Source organism: Varanus komodoensis, unplaced genomic scaffold (assembly GCF_004798865.1).
Source record: "Varanus komodoensis strain SLA01 unplaced genomic scaffold, ASM479886v1 scaffold67, whole genome shotgun sequence".
Lineage (NCBI taxonomy): Eukaryota > Metazoa > Chordata > Lepidosauria > Squamata > Varanidae > Varanus > Varanus komodoensis.
Genome location: NW_025336308.1, coordinates 3,386,642 through 3,404,305, shown reverse-complemented (window position 1 = coordinate 3,404,305; position 17,664 = coordinate 3,386,642). Strand labels below are relative to the sequence as shown.

Sequence of the window (17,664 nt, the reverse complement as noted above, 5' to 3'; positions counted from 1 at the left end):
TTTTAAGCAGTCTAGAGGGCAGTATAAAAGATCTTGCATAAAGCCTGGCAGCAGCATGAGGATTTAAAGTACAATGCAGCATTTAATAGTCAGAAACTAGAGGTCCTGAAAAGGTGTTTACCTGGTGCTGGGAAGACTGCAGTGCTGCTGAGCATCCACAAGGAGTTCATTCCATAGTTTGGGTGCCACAGTAGGAAAGGCCACTTCCAATGGGCACCCACCTGGCTTCCTGATGATGTTTATTCTCAATGTGTTCTCTGGAGCCTGCTCTCAAATATAGTGCAGTTTTTTGAAAGGCCTTTCATTGCCTGTGCTTGCTCCCTTCCTGCAGAGATTCCCTTTGTCCAGAAGAGGTCTGATGAACTTATATCTGAAAGCTGTTTGGGCTTTCTTTAAAATTGGTTTGCCCTACTTTGTGGTTTTAGTATTTATAGCTGCTTTAAGTTGATGTGTCATTCTGAAAAATCTAAGTTATTTTCTCAACATATTGTCTGAGAAAAGGTGGGCTATAACTGATGTGGGGCGGTGGTTAAGAGAGTTTTGGGACTTGAGGGACTTGGGTTCTAGGCCCTGCTTGGCATGAGGATCACTGGAGGCCTTAAGCTTCTTTTGAGGATAAAGTGGAGAGGACAACCTTGTAAATCGCCTCGGATCACTTGCAAGAGGAAACAAAATGACGGGATAGAAATATAATGGAGGAGCAGGAGCAGCTGCTGCTGCCGCCGCCGCCGCCGCGCGCGGGCCCGTCCCGGGCAGTCAAAGGGCGAGTCCGCTCGGGACCAATGGAGAGGGGCGCGCGCAAGCGCCTTCGCGCGGAGCTGCTATCGGAGGCGTTCCCTACTCTCCAGTCAGCCGCGGGGCTGCGCGTGATTGGCCCAGGCGCGCCCGCCTGGGCCAATGGCAGCGAGGCGCGCGCGCGGGAAGGACGAAAGTGCGGGTCGGCTGCACGGCCGGAACGGCGCGCTGCCCCGGGTCGGGTGCCTCGCTCGGTTTCGCCGGCGCGGAGATGGTGCGGACCAAGGCGGACTGCGGCGGGACTGCCGGAGCCTATCGGAAAGGCAAGGGGTGCTGCTCGGGCGGGCTGGGCTTCGGAATAGCTGGGGCCGCTCCGCAGAGGTGGCTTGGGCGCTGTCATTCGGCTCCGGCCTCCAGTAGCGTAGCGGGGGTTTCGAAAAAATCAAAACCGTATTTCATGCTTGAATGGCAGCCCCCCACTTTTCCGGAGCAAAGTTCCCTTGAAGTTGGTGGAACCAGGGGGAATTAATCTAAATGAAATTACCCAAGGATGCTGCTTTGCATATTTCTTAACCGGTAGTGCAAATCATGTTGATTTATAACTAAATAGAGTATTATATACAGCATTGTTTCAGTCTTAAAACTGGATATTGCATTTCTTTGTCACACTATACACATCTTGCATGTTTTCCTTTTTAATATGCAGAGGGCTTCACACACATTTCCCTTATAGGATATTTCTTACAATTGGCAACTGATAGTTTGGAAATGCAAGAGCCGGTACACTGGACATTTGTTCCTTTCTGCTTCATTCTGCCTTGACTCAGCCCCACCTTCAAAAAAAAAATCAAGAAAAGAAAAATGAAATGCCCTCACCTGATAAGTTGCAGCAAGGGCTGATAATTTAGGCAAAGAGTAGCTCATGTTTTCTAAGTGAAAATTGTAGGCAGGGTGTATCTACCTGCCATAACAGTATTTGATAAATTATTGTATAGGATCTTGATCTACAGAGGAAAAACCTCTTTTACTCCAATGCATCTATTTGAAGCATTGCTCTGATTCATCAATTAACTATAGAGGAATTATGCTACTGCTCAGAAATAGCCTGGCTATTCTTTAAAATAAAGAATTGGCATTTTTTTAGTTTAAGTGCAAACAATTCTGCAAATGTGAGTGTGATACAGTTGCACATATGTTTAAGAGAGCAGCTTGTTCTTTCTTTTCTGGAAAAGCTGGGTAGAGAGGAACATCACAGTGCATATGCTAACCATCTTCTTTACAAGTGGGTGCAATACTACCTGGTTGTAGCCCCAGAAAAAATTAAGTTGTGTTTATCCATTGTTTCATCTCTAAACCTTTCTTTTTCTTCCAATGCTAGTGGTAGCTGCAAGGGCTCCAAGGAAAGTGCTGGGCTCTGGGAATGCTAACATTCGTTCCTCCCCTACTTCACGGAAAGGTGAGTGTTGGAGGCGACACACAGATTTAGATTTCTGGCTGATATAAACACGACTTGGGACAGGTGTTGTGACTTATCTAGTTTTTAAAAAGGTATTTTCTAATCACTGCCTTTATATTTGCCATGCATCTGAAAAATGCTACACTGATCAACATGTCCTACTGCTACTAAGAGCACAATTATGAGTAGTGTATAGTTTCTGACAGAACTAAATAACATTATGTTGCACTAGGATTTTAAGCCTGGCCAAAATGTATGTTTGTGGGAGTTTATATAGCGTGGTAAGTAACATACTGTGTACCATGAATCAAGAAGTGTGCTGCAGGAAATGAAAGGCTCCAGTGTGTTCAAGTAGCCACCTATAGAAGAATCTATTGTGTTGGCCTTGTCTGCTTTTAAGGACTTCTGCTGGAGAGAGGCTGTGACTGAGACATTCATAATGCAGAGTTGCAACAGGTACCAGCTTTTTCGAAGAGAACTTTGAGCAAACCTGCTGCTTGCTCTACACTTGCCTCTTGCTTCCTGTCTGGCATTAAGCATGATCAGACCGATAACTCACAAAGAAACGGTGAGTTCAGCAGTACTGAGGAGAAGTGAAGTGGCTACTTGGGTGGTAATGCACATTGCTTTCCTTACCACAAAATGTGCATGAAGTCATCATCCCCGCTGCATTTGTGGGCCTTCATGCACGTTTTGCTGATAAGGGCCCAGACCTTTGCCCCAGAAAACTGATACCTGCAGGCAGGGTGGGGTTCTGTTGAAGGAAGGAAATGCCTAGATTTGCGTGTTGCGTGAGTTAAAAGCAAATTTCAACATATTAAAGTGAGCTGTACTTCCCAAACTTTGTTCAGAAAACATGCTGTAGGGCACAAACAGTTGGATGAGTTGCTTTTTGGCAGTTTTCCTGGAAAGGCAGATGGCTGATGTGACATCCCCCCCCCCCCCAATGTTCTAAACCTACAGAGTCCTTTGCGGTTTAAGATCTAGGCTGCAATTCCTTGTATACTTTGGAATAAGTGTTGAACTTGACAGCTTGTGAGTAAACCTATATAGGATTTTGCTGTTTAAATTAGATGGGCCTTGCTTCTGATTAATATATCAGAGTCTGGAAACTAGTTGCTGTAATTAGCACACTCTGATATATGTATGGAAGATATGTTTGTAGTGCTTCATGGTTTGTAGTTCTTCACGTGCGTAGCCATTTCCTGATTAGTGCACATCTCTTAGGAAATTTTTGTAGTCATGATCTTTTATGTGATTTTTTTTAATTGTTGGATTCTGACGCATTGCAGCTGAGAGTAAGTACAGTGGTGGCAACCCAGTGTGTATGAGGCCAACACCACCATGGCAAAAAGGGATTGGAGAATTCTTCGGGCAGTCCTCAAAGCGTTCAGAAAAAGAGAACCAGGCCTCTGAGGAGGAGCCAGGATGCAGCGGAATAGGAAGGCGCAGACGAAAGTAAGGATGGTGCCTCTCCTTCCTCTTTATCATATCCCTTCAAGCACAATCCTGAACACATTTAGAGAGAGGAAAATGTCCCACTTGCAACGTTCCTTAGCCAGCACATTTAGCTTTCTGTATTTTTCTGGCTAAACACTTACAGGATTGTACGCTAGTCATGTGGCAACTTAAATGATATTGATGAGTGAAACACTGATCGTGGGCCTTGCAAGAGCACTTCAAATTTGGCTTCTGTGCCTATGAATGGTTCTAGATGTCTCACTTGGCTCTCAATGCTACTAAGTCAAGCCACTCACTCAATACAGCACCGGCATTTGGTTGCATTGTCAAGAGCCATGGGAAATAAGTGCCAAATCTAGGATTTTTTTTTTTTTTTTTTTTTGGTAAACTCTGACTTACTGACCACCTTCAAAGAACTGCATGTGGAATACTGAATTTTGCTTCATTTTTAATGGAGGTGATTTTAAAAACAGCTTCAGAGTTTCTTAGAAATATCATAGCAAGGAATCTCAGTAGGTGCCTTGATTTAAATCAGATAAACTCTGAAACTTGACTTCAGAATTACCCTCTATTCGCCCAGCATTTTAATACATAAATATTTTAACTAAGTTTTTAATGGTTCATGCTCAGTCACATTTTATTATGCTTGTTATGTTATATTGTATTTGTTGTTTATTGTTAGGTTTTATTTATGTTGTAAGCCATCCTGGGATGTTAAGGATGGGGTAAAAATATTGTAAATGAATAAATAAATCTTTTGTGTGTATCAAGTAAGGCCTCAGAAGCATTTGGTTTAAATCAATTTGGAGAACTGATTCCAACTGAAGACAACAAAGATTGAGTATACTTAGTACAGGATATTTATTAGGATATTTATTTCAGTTTCCCTAAATAGCCAAATATCCTAAACATAGCTGAACACTGGGGGGCGGGGGTTCAGCTGCCTTTCAGTTCTGCACAGTCTGCATTTCACATGAGGGTTCAGGGTGGGGAATGGAGGGCAAAAATGGTTCCTGGATCACCAAAGGTTGCCCACCCTGGTTTAATTGCAGTTCGACCCGAGAAGACATTGAAATATCTTTTCTATAATAAACCCAAGCTGCATTTTAGGCGATTCTAATAGTAGCAGTGTGTGTGCCATACTTGTGTCATAGTTTGAAGCTGTGGCTCTGTCTTGAAATGCAAAAGTGAAAAATGGGGATTTGAAACTATATTGCGGTTGTAAATGGGATCTTGCCTCAGCTACACAAATGGCTGGCTAGCTGGAGAAGGCTTGGCCCAGTGTGGCATTGACTTCTTTATGCTGCTTTCCCTTCATAGAGCTCGTCCCCTGCCTACAGAAGAAGAAGCACCTCCTGAAGAAGACCAGATGTGAGCCACTCGCAGCACTTGCCGTGTTCTGTATCTGAGGTGGCTTTGTGTATACACATGTATATATTGCATGCCTTTTGGGTACAGGTCTTTAAAGAAGCCTAGCATGTTGTTTTGCTTCCTGAAATGACTGAAACTGGAATGACTGTATGGGAATTGAGAGTGCTAAAATTTCCTAGGAGTTTAGCCACCCATAAAGCATTGCAATGCTGGGTTTGATGTTGAATGCGCTTTGCTTCTTTGTGCACTTCCTAAAATTTGGTTAGGCCGCTACAAGTGTTATTAAAATTGGTTGCAAAAGCTCCAGTTGTATTTTGATGTGCTATAAGTCTGTTTCTTCCAAGACCTTGAGAAGGTTGAACTGAACTCCTCTGATTAAATACAGATTACTTTATAATAAAAGAATTTACCAAGTAATGACAGAATAATTGTTTTGCTATTTTTTCATTCCTAGTTCAATAGGGTCAAGCTGCTTACAGGTATCAATCATAGATGGTTCCTCACCTCAGACTTATAACTAAAAAGATAAAAGGAAAGGGAGAGAAAACATGATACTTATGGTTTATTCAGTTGACCAGATGGAACAGAATATACATATTTCAAACCAATTGGCTTGTCTTTTATTCCTTTGTGTCTTCTGAGTTCACACTTAATTTGTTTTTTCTCCCATCTCAAGGGAAGATGTTTCCCTAGAAGGACTTCTAGTGATGGGGCAGGAAGGGGCTACCACTGGGAGCTGAATAGCAGCAGCTCACCAAGTTGTGTCTTCTCGCATCACCTCGGAGCAATTCTTCAAGCAATTAATGTCCCCAAAGATTTTCTCTTTATGTAAGCCAGTAATAGTTGAAATTAGTATATTTTTGTACTCAGTTCCTCTTGTCCACTAGAAATGGATGCCTTTGGACAGCAATCTTGCATTCCAATTATGGCCATCACATTAATCATTTAAATGAAGAAATTGGTTTTTCTTCCTTGGATTTTCTATCTCTTGCATTAAATTAACTTGAGGCAATGACAGAACTTGACAGTCCCAAATTCAGACCATAGGAATGTTGTTAAAATCAATGGTACTAAATTTGGGTAAATGTGCTCAAAATTCAGTGTAGCCCTTGTTGAAATACTCGTGGAGTGCTTGATATGTCGTATGTTGGAAGTCTAAGCAGTAAATTTTTAAATAGTACCTTCCAAAAAGTTTTGCAACTGCCTGGAAGGTTGATAAATATTACAATAACTGGTGAGGGGGAGATTAACCTGTGCCAAGATGAAAACCATTATGTGAAGTAGAAAACTGGTTCCAGTTTTGTTGCTAATCTTGTTCTCCAAGAGGGCACTATGCCTGAAACTCTCGATTTTAATGTGGGTTCAAATACCTTAGGGCTGAGACTCATTTTAAGACATGGGTTAGAAAAACTTACTAAATGTACCTGGCTTGAATCCAGATTGATTTCACTGGTTCTCAATGGCTCTTGGTGTCATGACCAACCAATCCCATTGATTGGGTCTACAGTAAGTATGACTCAGTCAAAACCTTTTCTATGCAACTAAAAAGCTGTCCTATTGATTTATAGCCTTGGAAACTTAAATTTCTGTTTGCCTTAAGTGGGGGAACTGCCACAACTCATGTGTCTATCAGAGGAAGATATGAACATCTCTGCAGTGTGATGACACAAAGCCAATTGATAACAATCAGACTATCCTCTTCCTGCCTTCCTGTCCTCATACTTGGGAGGCTCTCCGTGTTCCTTCCAAGTGGGAAAATGGAAAATGTATTTAAAGTTTTTGTATCTTGTCCAGCTACTACTGTCCTGGGACAGTCTTACAATAAAAACAATAAAAATAAAGCATAGCAATGTTACAGTGTGACAATGCAATATTTTTCCATGTTTCTGAGAGCTAGAATATTTTCTCAATGTTATCGGCTTGAGAGGCTTTGGAGAAATGGAGTTTTATTCAGTGAATGAGCATCTTTAAGAACAAAGGGCGTCTACTACAAGTGTATGCATGTCTTTTCTCCCTGTGTCAAACTAATGGCAGGTAAAAATAATGCTTTGGATGGAGCAGGCTTCTGCCACAAAGTTGCAATGCTTAACACTGGCAAATTCAATTGAAATTAGACTCTATATAGCATCAACAGGTATGGAGGATTTTTTAAAGTATACATTTTAAAGTCTCTCTGCCCTGAACATCTTTCTAAACTTGAAGATGAGTGAAAAGGGAAGTAGATACGGGAATAAATACTGTAGAAGAATGTGACTGCCAATTACAGGTTTTTATAGTACAGCATGGAAACTTAGGTGTTTGTATCCAAAACATTGAAAAGGTGGCTTCTGGGGAGGGATTTGAAAAATGACAGATGGATGCCATCACACAGATTCTTGGACAAGCAGTCCAACTAGGTCGGGCAGAAGGAGAGAAAGCACTGCCTGGAGAAGGTGGTGCTGGAGAGGAAAGCTCGCAGGCAGGTATCTAGATGCAAGAGTGAATACATTGGAAGGCAAAGCCATGAAGGGCTTTGAAGGGGAGGACAAGCTGCAAAGGATGGGAAGCTGATGCAAGGATTAAAATGTGAGCAGCCTCAGTGGTGCAGTGAAGAGGGCTAATGAAATTTGCAGGTTCCATCTTTTGTGACAGATTAACAAGAGGAAATCAGAATGAGAATTAGATGCTGGATGGTATTTGAGGCAGTCCTACTTCACACTAGCAGTTCCAATGGCAACATTTCTAGTTTAAGGTCGCAGTTCCGCGAGTGCAAGGACTCTCGCTGTAGTACTTCTTTTGTTTTGCAACCTGAGTTTATGCAGACCAGAACCCATGGGACGAACACAGTCCATCGGCAAATCTCGGAAACGTTTCAAAATCCACGGTCGAGGAATAGGACCGGCCAAAACAGGATAAATGAAATTGTAGACATCTTTTGTGCTCCTCGCGATGTACACTAAATATGTCTGTGCATGTTTCTTCTGGACCAGCCCGGCTTTGTTTTTTGTCCGCGGAACACGCGGCATGGGCGCTGCGTCGCGTCCTTCCCTCCCACGTGCCTCTGCTACTGCGGGACTTTGGCCAGCGCAGCGCCCGCGCCGCCGCCTGCTCCCCCGCGTCACGTGGCCTCGGCGCCTTGCCCTTCTCGGTCCAGCCCAGTTCCGCGTAGCAACCGAACGCGGTTACTAGGGCGCGTTCGTGGCACCCGGGACCCGGAAGCAGTTCGCAGACGCGGCCGAAGGCCGGCTCGCGCCTCTCCCATAGGGCGCAGGCTGGCGGAGGGCGTGCCTGCCGGAGGAGCTTCCGGGTGGCTCGCTCTCCCTCAGAGCGCCTCGCGAAGGAGGGGGCAGTGGCCCCGGGTTCGCGCCCCCTCCCGGGAGAAGCGGCTTCCCCCCAGGACGGTAGGAGGGCCGGGGCCAGGCGGGCGCCTGCGTTCTCGGGCATGCTCGCTCCGCGTCCTCCGGCGCCTCAGGTTGTTCGCCTCCCGGGATTCTGTTCCGTTAACGGCGGCCACTACTTATCGGCCACTCATCGGGTTGTGAGGGACGGGAGGAGCGGGCGGAGGCTGCCTGGAGCCCGGCATGTTCCGACTTGCCCAGGCGCGTCCGTTTCCTTCCCGCCCGCCCGCCGCTCGTGCCTGGCAGGCTGTGCCTTTTCCCGCGGAGGGAGCGCTCGCCGTTGTCTCCGCGGGGCCACGCGGGGAGGCTGGGTGCGCGCCCGCGCTTTGGGGGGAGCGGGGCGCGTGGAGCTGCCCCCGCCCCCCCCCCCACCCGCACTTGGACACGGAGCTCTGCAGGAGCGTCTGCGCTTCAGTGGCGCGCAGCGGGCATCAGGGCTTCCTCTTACATAGGGGTGTGTGTGTGTCTGCCTGTCTGCCTCACTCCCTCCCTCCTTTTTTTGTTTTCCCGTTGCAACCCCTTTCCCATAAAAAGTTCCGGCTGTGTAGCCTGGAGCAAAATCCTGAGAAACGGCCGGAGCCAAAAGACGGGACCGTAAAGGGACTTTGACAAGTCTCTCTCTGCGGTGGGAAACAGCAGCGCGCTTGCTTCTTTAGCACCGCGATAAATCCTGGCTCTGCCCTAAGCCAGGATCTGTGGAGAAGGCGAAATAAAAGTAGAAACGCCTGTTGTTTTGCCAGGTGCTGGACACGTACGGCGGGTCAGAACTTTCATGTGGGGATGAAGCTGCTAATCTGTATAGCTCAGTCTTCTCTCTACAGGAAGTGGCCAACTGGATGCCCAGTAAGGGCCCTTGAAAAAGAATTAAATAGCAGTGTGAACATAATGGAGGGTGCTTCCTTGAAGATGTTTGGCTTTGAATATGAGATCAAGTTTGTTGTACTTAATTGCTTTAGAAACGCTGTTTCTGCCAGAAGGTTGTAACACAAATCTGGTGAAACACAGTTGTTCTGACCAGTTACGTATTGTTTGAAAAATAATGGTTTCTTTGTGTTTTCTATGAACTTGCTCACATATTATTTTGAAGTACATTGAAGGACTCAGTACTTCAGAACCTTTAAATTAGGTGTAATCAAACTCTTCTTAGGAAGCCAAGTTTAACAATATAGGAAGAACGAGGATGTAGCTACACCAAAGGCACTAGGATTTTTTTATGCTTCCTGTCTGCCATAGGCCTCTTGAATGTATTGTTTTTCTTTTCTAAGCCTAGATGACTCAGTATATAAAACACAGCAGTTTATTCTTAGTAAGGTTTGTACCTGTAGGTCCAAACAAGGCTGATCTTTTGTTGCCCTTCCAACAAGCTTGCTTCTGCATTTTACTGGGTGTTGAGCTGAAGCAGGATTACATATATGAAGAAAAATCATCAGCTATTAGGGTTATCTTATCAAGAGATGCATTTAATAACTAATTCCAGAATTCATTCAAGTCAAAGCTACTTTGTGTATGGGATGTGTATTGTGTTTAAGGGTGTTAAAATAAGTTTAACATATGTATTAACGTATACCCTGTATCCAGAAGTAAACTTAAGCATATTTTCTAGAGTAGGTCTTCTCTCATGCTTAGTGTTAGACTGCTTTGCATGAGAATAAAAGCTGTTTTTTAGAAATGCTACATAATTTAAACTTTAACATTTCAACAATGTCCTAAATTTATCTTTTGTTTCAAAAGATACAATTTTATCTTTTAGTGGCAATGGAATATGTGTGTATATTTTGGCATAACATTGTTTTGTATTTTTGAAAAAAGAATTGGTGGGAACTGTATGACAGGAAGTTTGCTTTATTTCAGTCTGAGCAGATTCTGTATGTTCTGTGTGCTCTTAGTGACATTCAGAAGTGCTAGCTTAACTTAAGCACAGCTGCTCAGTTTTAGTTAACAATAGTACACTAAGACATCATCACTTTTTAAGTATGTTTTTATTTTTATGAAAATATGCAATTGCTTTTAATGGACAATGCCTTGATCCATACTGCCGTACTGCTGTGTATGCGCTGTCACTTTGCACTCATTGTATATTGCTTCCTGTTTGGTACACAGCTTCTGTACTTTGCATTTCTATTTTTGGTAAGCTGAAGTTTTGCACTTTAGTTTAGGAATAGAGCAAACTCTACACACACAAACAAAAATAAACATTGACAGCTTTTATTCTGGCAGCCTTCTATTGAGCACATATATATGGATGTAGGTTTCATAGCTTTCCATGAAATGGATTGCAGAGTAAGGTCCATTTGAGGTGACTCATCAGATATTTTGGGCTTAAAGTAGTGCAAGAAGGTTGACTATAAATTTTGTTCCTATGTTGCTTATTCTAGAATAGTTCCTAAGTATGTACCAATCTATAGCATGGTGTTAGACTGAATAATGCTTGATGCTTACTCATTAGGGCCATTAGTCTAGAATTGGACTTCTGAGTTCCATAGTAGCCTCTGATGCACACAGTAGCTTAGTACCAGAGAGAGAGAGAGAAGGTTTGTTTTTCCTGACTATGCAAGTTGTGTGTATATGGCATTTCCTAAGAGGGGCACAGTGATGTCAGTAGGATTATTTGAATATAAACTTGTACATCTATGGTGAAAGATTAATTAGTCATGTAGGACTGGATCCAGATTTAATTATATTGCATCAGATCCACTGAAATAAATTGGACTTACGTTAGTATGGTTAAGTGTGGATCCAGACCTTATTACTTAAGGCACAATTGTCATAGGCACTGTGCATAGCAGTATGAGCATCTCTTTCAAGCCCAGCCTCTCAGACAGTGTTGTCCACAGAGATACCTGGTTGAATGTGGGAACATAGACTTGCTTGCTTGTGACCTGAACCATACTCCTAGAGATAGTCATGAGCAAGATTGACATGGTAGCAACAGCTGGCTGCAAATGTTCATGTCCACATAGAGACAGCCTTCTTACTCAGTGCTGAATTGTGGGCCATTTAAGACAAACTGTTAAATGTAGTGAACGCGGGTCAATATGGAAAACAGTTCCCCTTGAGATACCTGTCTTCCTTCTAGTTTGTGTCCCTCCAGATGTTCTGCCCTGCAGCTCCCTCACCATGGGCTGTGTTACACTTGCTCATTCGTGTCCCAAGAGCTTCAATTTGGAGACATTCATAGCAGGCAAGCACATCTGAAACAATAGCCCTTCACATGCATCTCTGGTCTAGCTCATGCACTGAAGACTTTTAGAGGGAAGATAGCTATTTCAAGATTTAATGGGATGTTTTATAATTTATGTAAATACACTGGTAATTAGGCTTCACTAACCCCCCAGGACTTGCTTCTTCTGCCTGTTCTATGTGAGATTGCCCTTCTCAGGTGATCTACAAACTTACATGATACATATACTGCCCTGCACCTGGTAGCTCAAAGTGACCAGTTTTTATATTGAACTCCTGCATCAGCAGTCAGTTACTTGAAAGCGTAAAGGCAAGCCTGTATACCTCTGTTACCATCAGTCATTGCAGATGGCAAAGTACTGACATAATATGAGAACACCAGCCATTCCCAGCTGTCTAACTGCCCTTGCTTGAACTAATGGAAATTGCTGCACTGTCTTCAAAGACAACTCCAGGTATAACACTTTGCTATAATCCTAATGGCAGGTGAGCAGAACAGCAATAATGGTTGGGATGCTCTCTCTGTCAAGGTAGGGTTGTACTTAATACATTAGCCTAATCTGGTAAAGGCACTTTGGGCCACTGAAAAAACCTCTGACTGTCATGACAATGATGGATCTAGGAGCACATGCAAGTGTTAAATTTGTTCCTTTAAAGGGAGTGCAGTCCCCTCGGAAGCAGGTTGAACATCACTTGATTGAACAGATGAATCTCCTACAGAAAATATCTCTGTCGTGCCTGGATTCTGCCTCATTTAATTGATCCTTATCTGATCCATTACCCTCCCAAAGCACTGACTCAGAACTTCAAGGACCTCACTATATTAGATGAAAAAATGAGGTAGAGCTCGGCTTCTCCACAGAATAAAGCAGGTTTTGCTATTGTGGCATTTTCTTATTCAGTATCTGTAGAATGCTGCTGGGAATTTGGAGTTCCAGTTCATCTAACAAGTCCGTGTTACTCTTGTTCAGTGTTAGAATAAGGGTACCAGTTCTAAAACGGTGTCTGACAGCTATTGTTGAGTAGCTGGTGAAGCTATCTTCAGGTGCAACAGAAATAATTGGTCAGTACTTAGTGAATATAGGTTATTTCCAGACCTAAGGGAATGAAAGTGTCAGCTAGAATGTTCTCTGCGGTTTATACTTGGCCAGTAGTGTCTGCTGCTGGATGGTAGTGTCTGCTACTAGCTTTAGTTAATTTATTATGACAGATGCTGGGCCAAAATGCTTTTGCAATTGTAATTAATTAATTCAATGTATATGCTGCCCCACTAGCCATAGGCTTGGAACATGAATGCCTTTGTAATATCTAAGGTCAACTACTACATTATTGTCAACATATGGGTACTACTGGAAAAAAACTTAGACGGTCTATCAGAATGGTTCATAGTGCTAGAAGGAGGGAACTGATTTAGCTAAGGCCTGCAATTTAATGTCATGGCACAGTTCATTTATAGTATTTTGCAAAAGTGTATGTGGGCTCTGCATAACTACGCAGACAGTTGTTCTAGGTTAGTTCAACTGTAGCTGGAGTACAGCTTTGTACTTCTGTGTAAGAAAAAAACAGTGGAGGACCTTTGTGGAGCCATTTTATTTTATTTTATTTTATTTTATTTTATTTTATTTTATTTTGAGATGATTTATTGAAATGGACTAGCCACAGAAACATCCTGCACTCATTCCAGAGGCAGTGTAATGCTCATAGTAGGAACATCTTTAGATAGTCTAATACATTAAAATTCTTAATTTGGATTATAGTTAAAATGCTAATGTCATAAGTTTTTATTTAAAAAAAACCGCTTTGAGTATTTTGGAAATAACTTGGAGTATAGGATCAATTAGAATAGTTGGCTCTATGGTAAACCTTCACTTTCAGCCAATGCCAGATTTTTAAAAAATTGTAAATATGTAGGCAAGGCCTTATTTACCTTTTCATCTATGACTTTCACATGGCATTTTGTACACTTCTTGTAAATGCAAAATGACTAAGGAATGATACCTGCCATGGCAGGAGCAAGCTCACCAACCAGTTGTGTCTGGCTGTGTATGTGTGTGAAAGAGGGGTGGATATTGTGGAGTGACACTGGTTTTGTGCAGCTTTTAATTGCTTGAGAAGCAGATCATATAACCATAGTGAAGCATATTTGCCAAGTAAATTTATTATAAGCCATGGCTTGTGGATATGGTGAAGCTTACTGCTGTAAAATTCTCCTTCCAGCCTTTTTACACTGCCAGCTCAGCTCTTGCGTTCAGCTCTCCATGTAGGCACCTACTTGTTCAGTTGCTCAGTGCTGTTGCGTGGGCACAACTGTGAGCTGCTTCCATGGCAACCACCTTTTGCTGTTGACTGATCTGCAAATAGGTGCTTAAACTATGCAGATTTATTCCAATCTCATATGCATTGGTAAATTGTAATATTAGGTCCCAGTTTTGCTTGCTTATTCAGTCAAGTGGTAGGTATCTTGACCTTCAGTTGGTTTGTTGGGATTTTAAATCAAAATCCAAACTGTGGTCAGACTGTTCCTTCAGTTTAGTGTTCATGTAACTGGACCCACATCATATTAATTCTCATACTGGAGACTTTTTGATAGTTTTCCATTACATGATCATTGTAATAGTGCTGCAATGGTGGGGCACATCTTTCATTGATTGTGTGGGTTTTATTGTGTTCGTAGACACTGCTGTCCCGTAATCTTGGGATGATATTCAGATTTCTGGTTTTGCATCATCTGATACAGATGTTAAATAGTAGTATTGTGCAGACCAAGAGCCTCTTAAGAAAAGTGCTATTGTAAGGAAATTGAGAACCTTATGATGCACTAGCCAGATTTCCTTAATTATCCTCACTGGCCGGACTTACCATGTTGTCTTAAATCATGTGGCATAGTCTGTTTGAGAGGACAATAACCCTCTACTAACCCATCGGCTGCACTTGGATTCTTTGGGGATTGCTTTCTGACCTTGGAACCCAGCTGGCACAATTCTTTCTGCCCTGGATGTGAGGGGAAATGGATCTCCAGTTCCCTTTTCTGAGGTTGGAGTATTACCTCTGACCTTGTTAGGGATGGGGACAGAGACAGAGAAGGAATTCCCTCTTTCCTATGGCAGTCATAGGATCACACCCTAAAGCACTTAATTCCTGGATACTATTGGAAGGGCTTTCTGATGTTTTATGAAATTTGCTTTATTTCATATTGATAACATATTTTAATTTGTCTCTCAAGGTGCTTTCTTCGTGCAACGTGCAGAACTTAGTATAGCAAAATAAGTGCTATACTAAGTGGGCAGTCCCGACGTTTGTGGTTGTGCGGGGCTGGGCTGCGGGGGGACTGGGTGGGGGGGGGGTTTTTTTAATTTGTTATTGGGGGGGTGATAAGGGGGAGTTTTTGATTGTTTTAAAGGTTTTTATTGTATTTTAATCTGTTTTATGGCGTCGTCCCTGGCCATGCCAACGCTTGAGTTTCCTGGGGAGCGCGAGGGCGCCGCCATTGGCGTGGTCATGGGCAATGGGCGTTACAGCGGTGGGGGCTTAGCGTGTCTGCGTAGAAGAAGGAGGGACAGATGGCTGACACCTGTCCCTCCTTCTGGTTTTGTCCCCAGCTGGAGGGTGCCAGGTAGTCTTGTCAGCCGCCCCTTGGGCCTGATGGTGCTGCTGCTTAATGCCAGGTCAGTCCACAATAAATCTTCCCTCATGCATGACTTGATTGTGGATGAGGGGGCCAACCTGGCTTGCATAACGGAGACCTGGGCGGGGGGGGGGGATGTCGCCCTCTCTCAAATGTGCCCGCCTGGGTATTTGGTTCAGCACCGTCCATGCCTGGAGGGGAGGGGAGGGGAGGGGGGGGTCGCTTTGGTTTACCAAGCCTCCATCTCCCTCATGGGACTTCCGGTCCCTTTGAGGCCAGGGCTGGAGTGTCTCTACTTGGTGTTGGGCGACCGAGACAGACTGAGGATTCTGTTGGTGTACCGTGCACCCTTCTGCCCAACAGTCTCCCTGCCTGAGCTGACGGAGATCGTCTCGGACCTGGTGTTGAGGACCCCCAGGATGTTGGTCCTGGGGGACTTCAATCTCCATGCTGAGACTGGTCTGACCAGGGAGGCTCAGGATTTCATGGCCTCCATGACGGCCATGGGACTGTCTCAACATGTCACCGGCCCGACCCTTGAATGTGGACACACCCTGGACCTGGTTTTCTCGATGGGGCAGGAAGAGGGTGGTCTGAGGGTGAAGAATTTATGCCTGACACTCCTGTCATGGTCAGATCACTTCCTGGTGAGGTTTGAGCTCGAGACCGGCCTCTCCCTCTGTAAGGGTGCGGACCCGATTGTGTGAGTCCGCCCTTGGAGCCGGATGGATCCGGATGGATTCCTGAAGGCCCTGGGGGAGTTTCTGGCTGACAAGACTGGTGCTCCTGTCGAGGCCCTGGTCGAACTGTGGAACGGGGAGATGACCAGGGCTGTTGACACGATCACTCCTAAGCGTCCTCTCCCGCCGGGCAGAGCCCACTCTTCCCCTTGGTATACACCTGAATTGTGGGTGATGAAGCAGGCTGGGAGACGGCTAGAGCGTAGGTGGAGGAAACCACGGGATGAATCTGACCGAACACACTTAAGAGCCCATTATCGGGCCTATGCTGTGGTGGTGAGGGTGGCAAAAAAGAAATTCTTCTCCATCTCCATTGCCTCCTCAAAATGCCGTCCGGTGGGGCTCTTTCGAGTGGTGCATAGCCTGGTTTATCCTGGCCCCAAGAAAGATCTGGTTTCACCCTTGAAGGCCCGCTGTGACGACTTTGCCAAGCATTTCAGGGAGAAAATTGCTCAGATTCGTCACGAGCTAGACTCTACTAGTGACTCAGAGGTTTCTGGGGAGATACCAATGCCTCTGCCTGGTCCAAAATTAATGGATAAATTTCAGTTATTGCAGCCTGATGATGTGGACAAGGTGCTTGGATGACTATGTCCCACCACTTGCCTATTGGACCCTTGCCCGTCTTGGTTAATAAATAACGCCAAGCACGGGATTGGGATCTGGATCTTGGAAGTGGTTAACGCTTCTCTGAGGGAGGGTCGGGTACCTGTCTCTTTAAAGGAGACGGTAGTCTGACCAGTCCTGAAGAAAGCGTCACTGGAACCAGAGATGGCCACTAAATATAGACCAGTGGCCAACATCCCGTTTTTGGGCAAGGTGTTGGAGCGGGTGGTGGCAGGACAACTCCAAGCACTCTTGGATGAAACTGATTATCTGGACCCATTTCAGTCCGGCTTCAGACCCGGGTACGGTACTGAATCTGCCTTAGTCGCCCTGTATGATGACCTGTGCAGGGAGAAGGACAGGGGGAGTGCGTCCCTGTTGGTGGTTCTGGACCTCTCAGCGGCTTTCGATACCATCGACCATGGTATCCTTCTGGATAGGCTTGCGGGACTGGGGGTCGGAGGCACTGCTCTGCAGTGGTTCCGCTCTTATCTCAATGACCGTTTCCAGGAGGTGGTGCTGGGGGACTATGGCTCTGCGCCATGGCAGCTATGCCATGGAGTACCGCAGGGGTCCATTTTGTCGTCTTTGCTGTTTAACATCTACATGAAACCGCTGGGAGAGGTCATCAGGAGGTGTGGGCTGTGGAATCATCAGTACGCTGATGATACCCAGCTCTACCTCTCGTTTTCCACCAATCCAGGTGAGGCAGTGGCTGTGCTGAACCGGTGCCTGGCCGAGGTAATGGGCTGGATGAGGGCCAATAAACTGAAGCTCAATCCAGACAAGACGGAGGTCCTGTTGGTTGGCGGATCGAGCTTCGGTGAGGGTGAATTGAACCTAGTCCTGAATGGGGTTGCACTCCCTCTTAGGGACCAGGTCCACAGCTTGGGAGTGCTCCTTGACCCAGAGCTTTCACTGGAAGCTCAGGTGACAGCAGTGGCGAGGAGCGCTTTCTTTCAGCTTCGGCTGATCCATCAGCTGCGCCCCTACCTGGAGTACGACTGCCTGACGACAGTGACACACATGTTGGTGACTTCCCGACTTGACTTCTGTAACGCGCTCTACGTGGGGCTACCCTTGAAGACAGTCCGGATACTTCAAGTTGGTTCA

The 17,664-nt window shown here is 44.9% G+C and overlaps 2 protein-coding genes across 4 annotated transcripts in view; both read left to right on the top strand.

Annotated features, from left to right (window-relative positions):
* The first annotated feature begins 984 nt into the window (after nucleotides 1-984).
* Nucleotides 985-5,531, top strand: PCLAF (PCNA clamp associated factor). Its single transcript, XM_044450580.1, has 4 exons — nucleotides 985-1,058; nucleotides 2,114-2,191; nucleotides 3,484-3,649; nucleotides 4,973-5,531. The coding sequence occupies exons 1-4, from the start codon at nucleotides 1,007-1,009 to the stop codon at nucleotides 5,025-5,027; spliced, it is 351 nt and encodes a 116-aa protein (XP_044306515.1). The 5' UTR covers nucleotides 985-1,006; the 3' UTR covers nucleotides 5,028-5,531.
* A 2,797-nt stretch (nucleotides 5,532-8,328) lies between these two features.
* Nucleotides 8,329-17,664, top strand: part of CSNK1G1 (casein kinase 1 gamma 1) — a 40,819-nt gene continuing 31,483 nt past the window's right edge. Inside the window, exon 1 of one of the 3 annotated variants that reach the window (XM_044450548.1) lies at nucleotides 8,329-8,403. The gene's annotated coding sequence lies outside the window, so the exon portion shown is untranslated. The other 2 variants (XM_044450550.1, XM_044450549.1) reach the window with 2 other exon arrangements.

What these genes read in the sequence shown, in the direction of transcription:
- PCLAF (XM_044450580.1), top strand. Translation starts at nt 1,007, where the DNA reads ATGGTGCGGACCAAGGCGGACTGCGGCGGGACTGCCGGAGCCTATCGG. An exon ending in CTCCCCTACTTCACGGAAAG is followed by an intron (nt 2,192 to 3,483) that starts GTGAGTGTTGGA and finishes GACGCATTGCAG; the next exon opens with CTGAGAGTAAGTACAGTGGT. An exon ending in ATAGGAAGGCGCAGACGAAA is followed by an intron (nt 3,650 to 4,972) that starts GTAAGGATGGTG and finishes TTCCCTTCATAG; the next exon opens with AGCTCGTCCCCTGCCTACAG.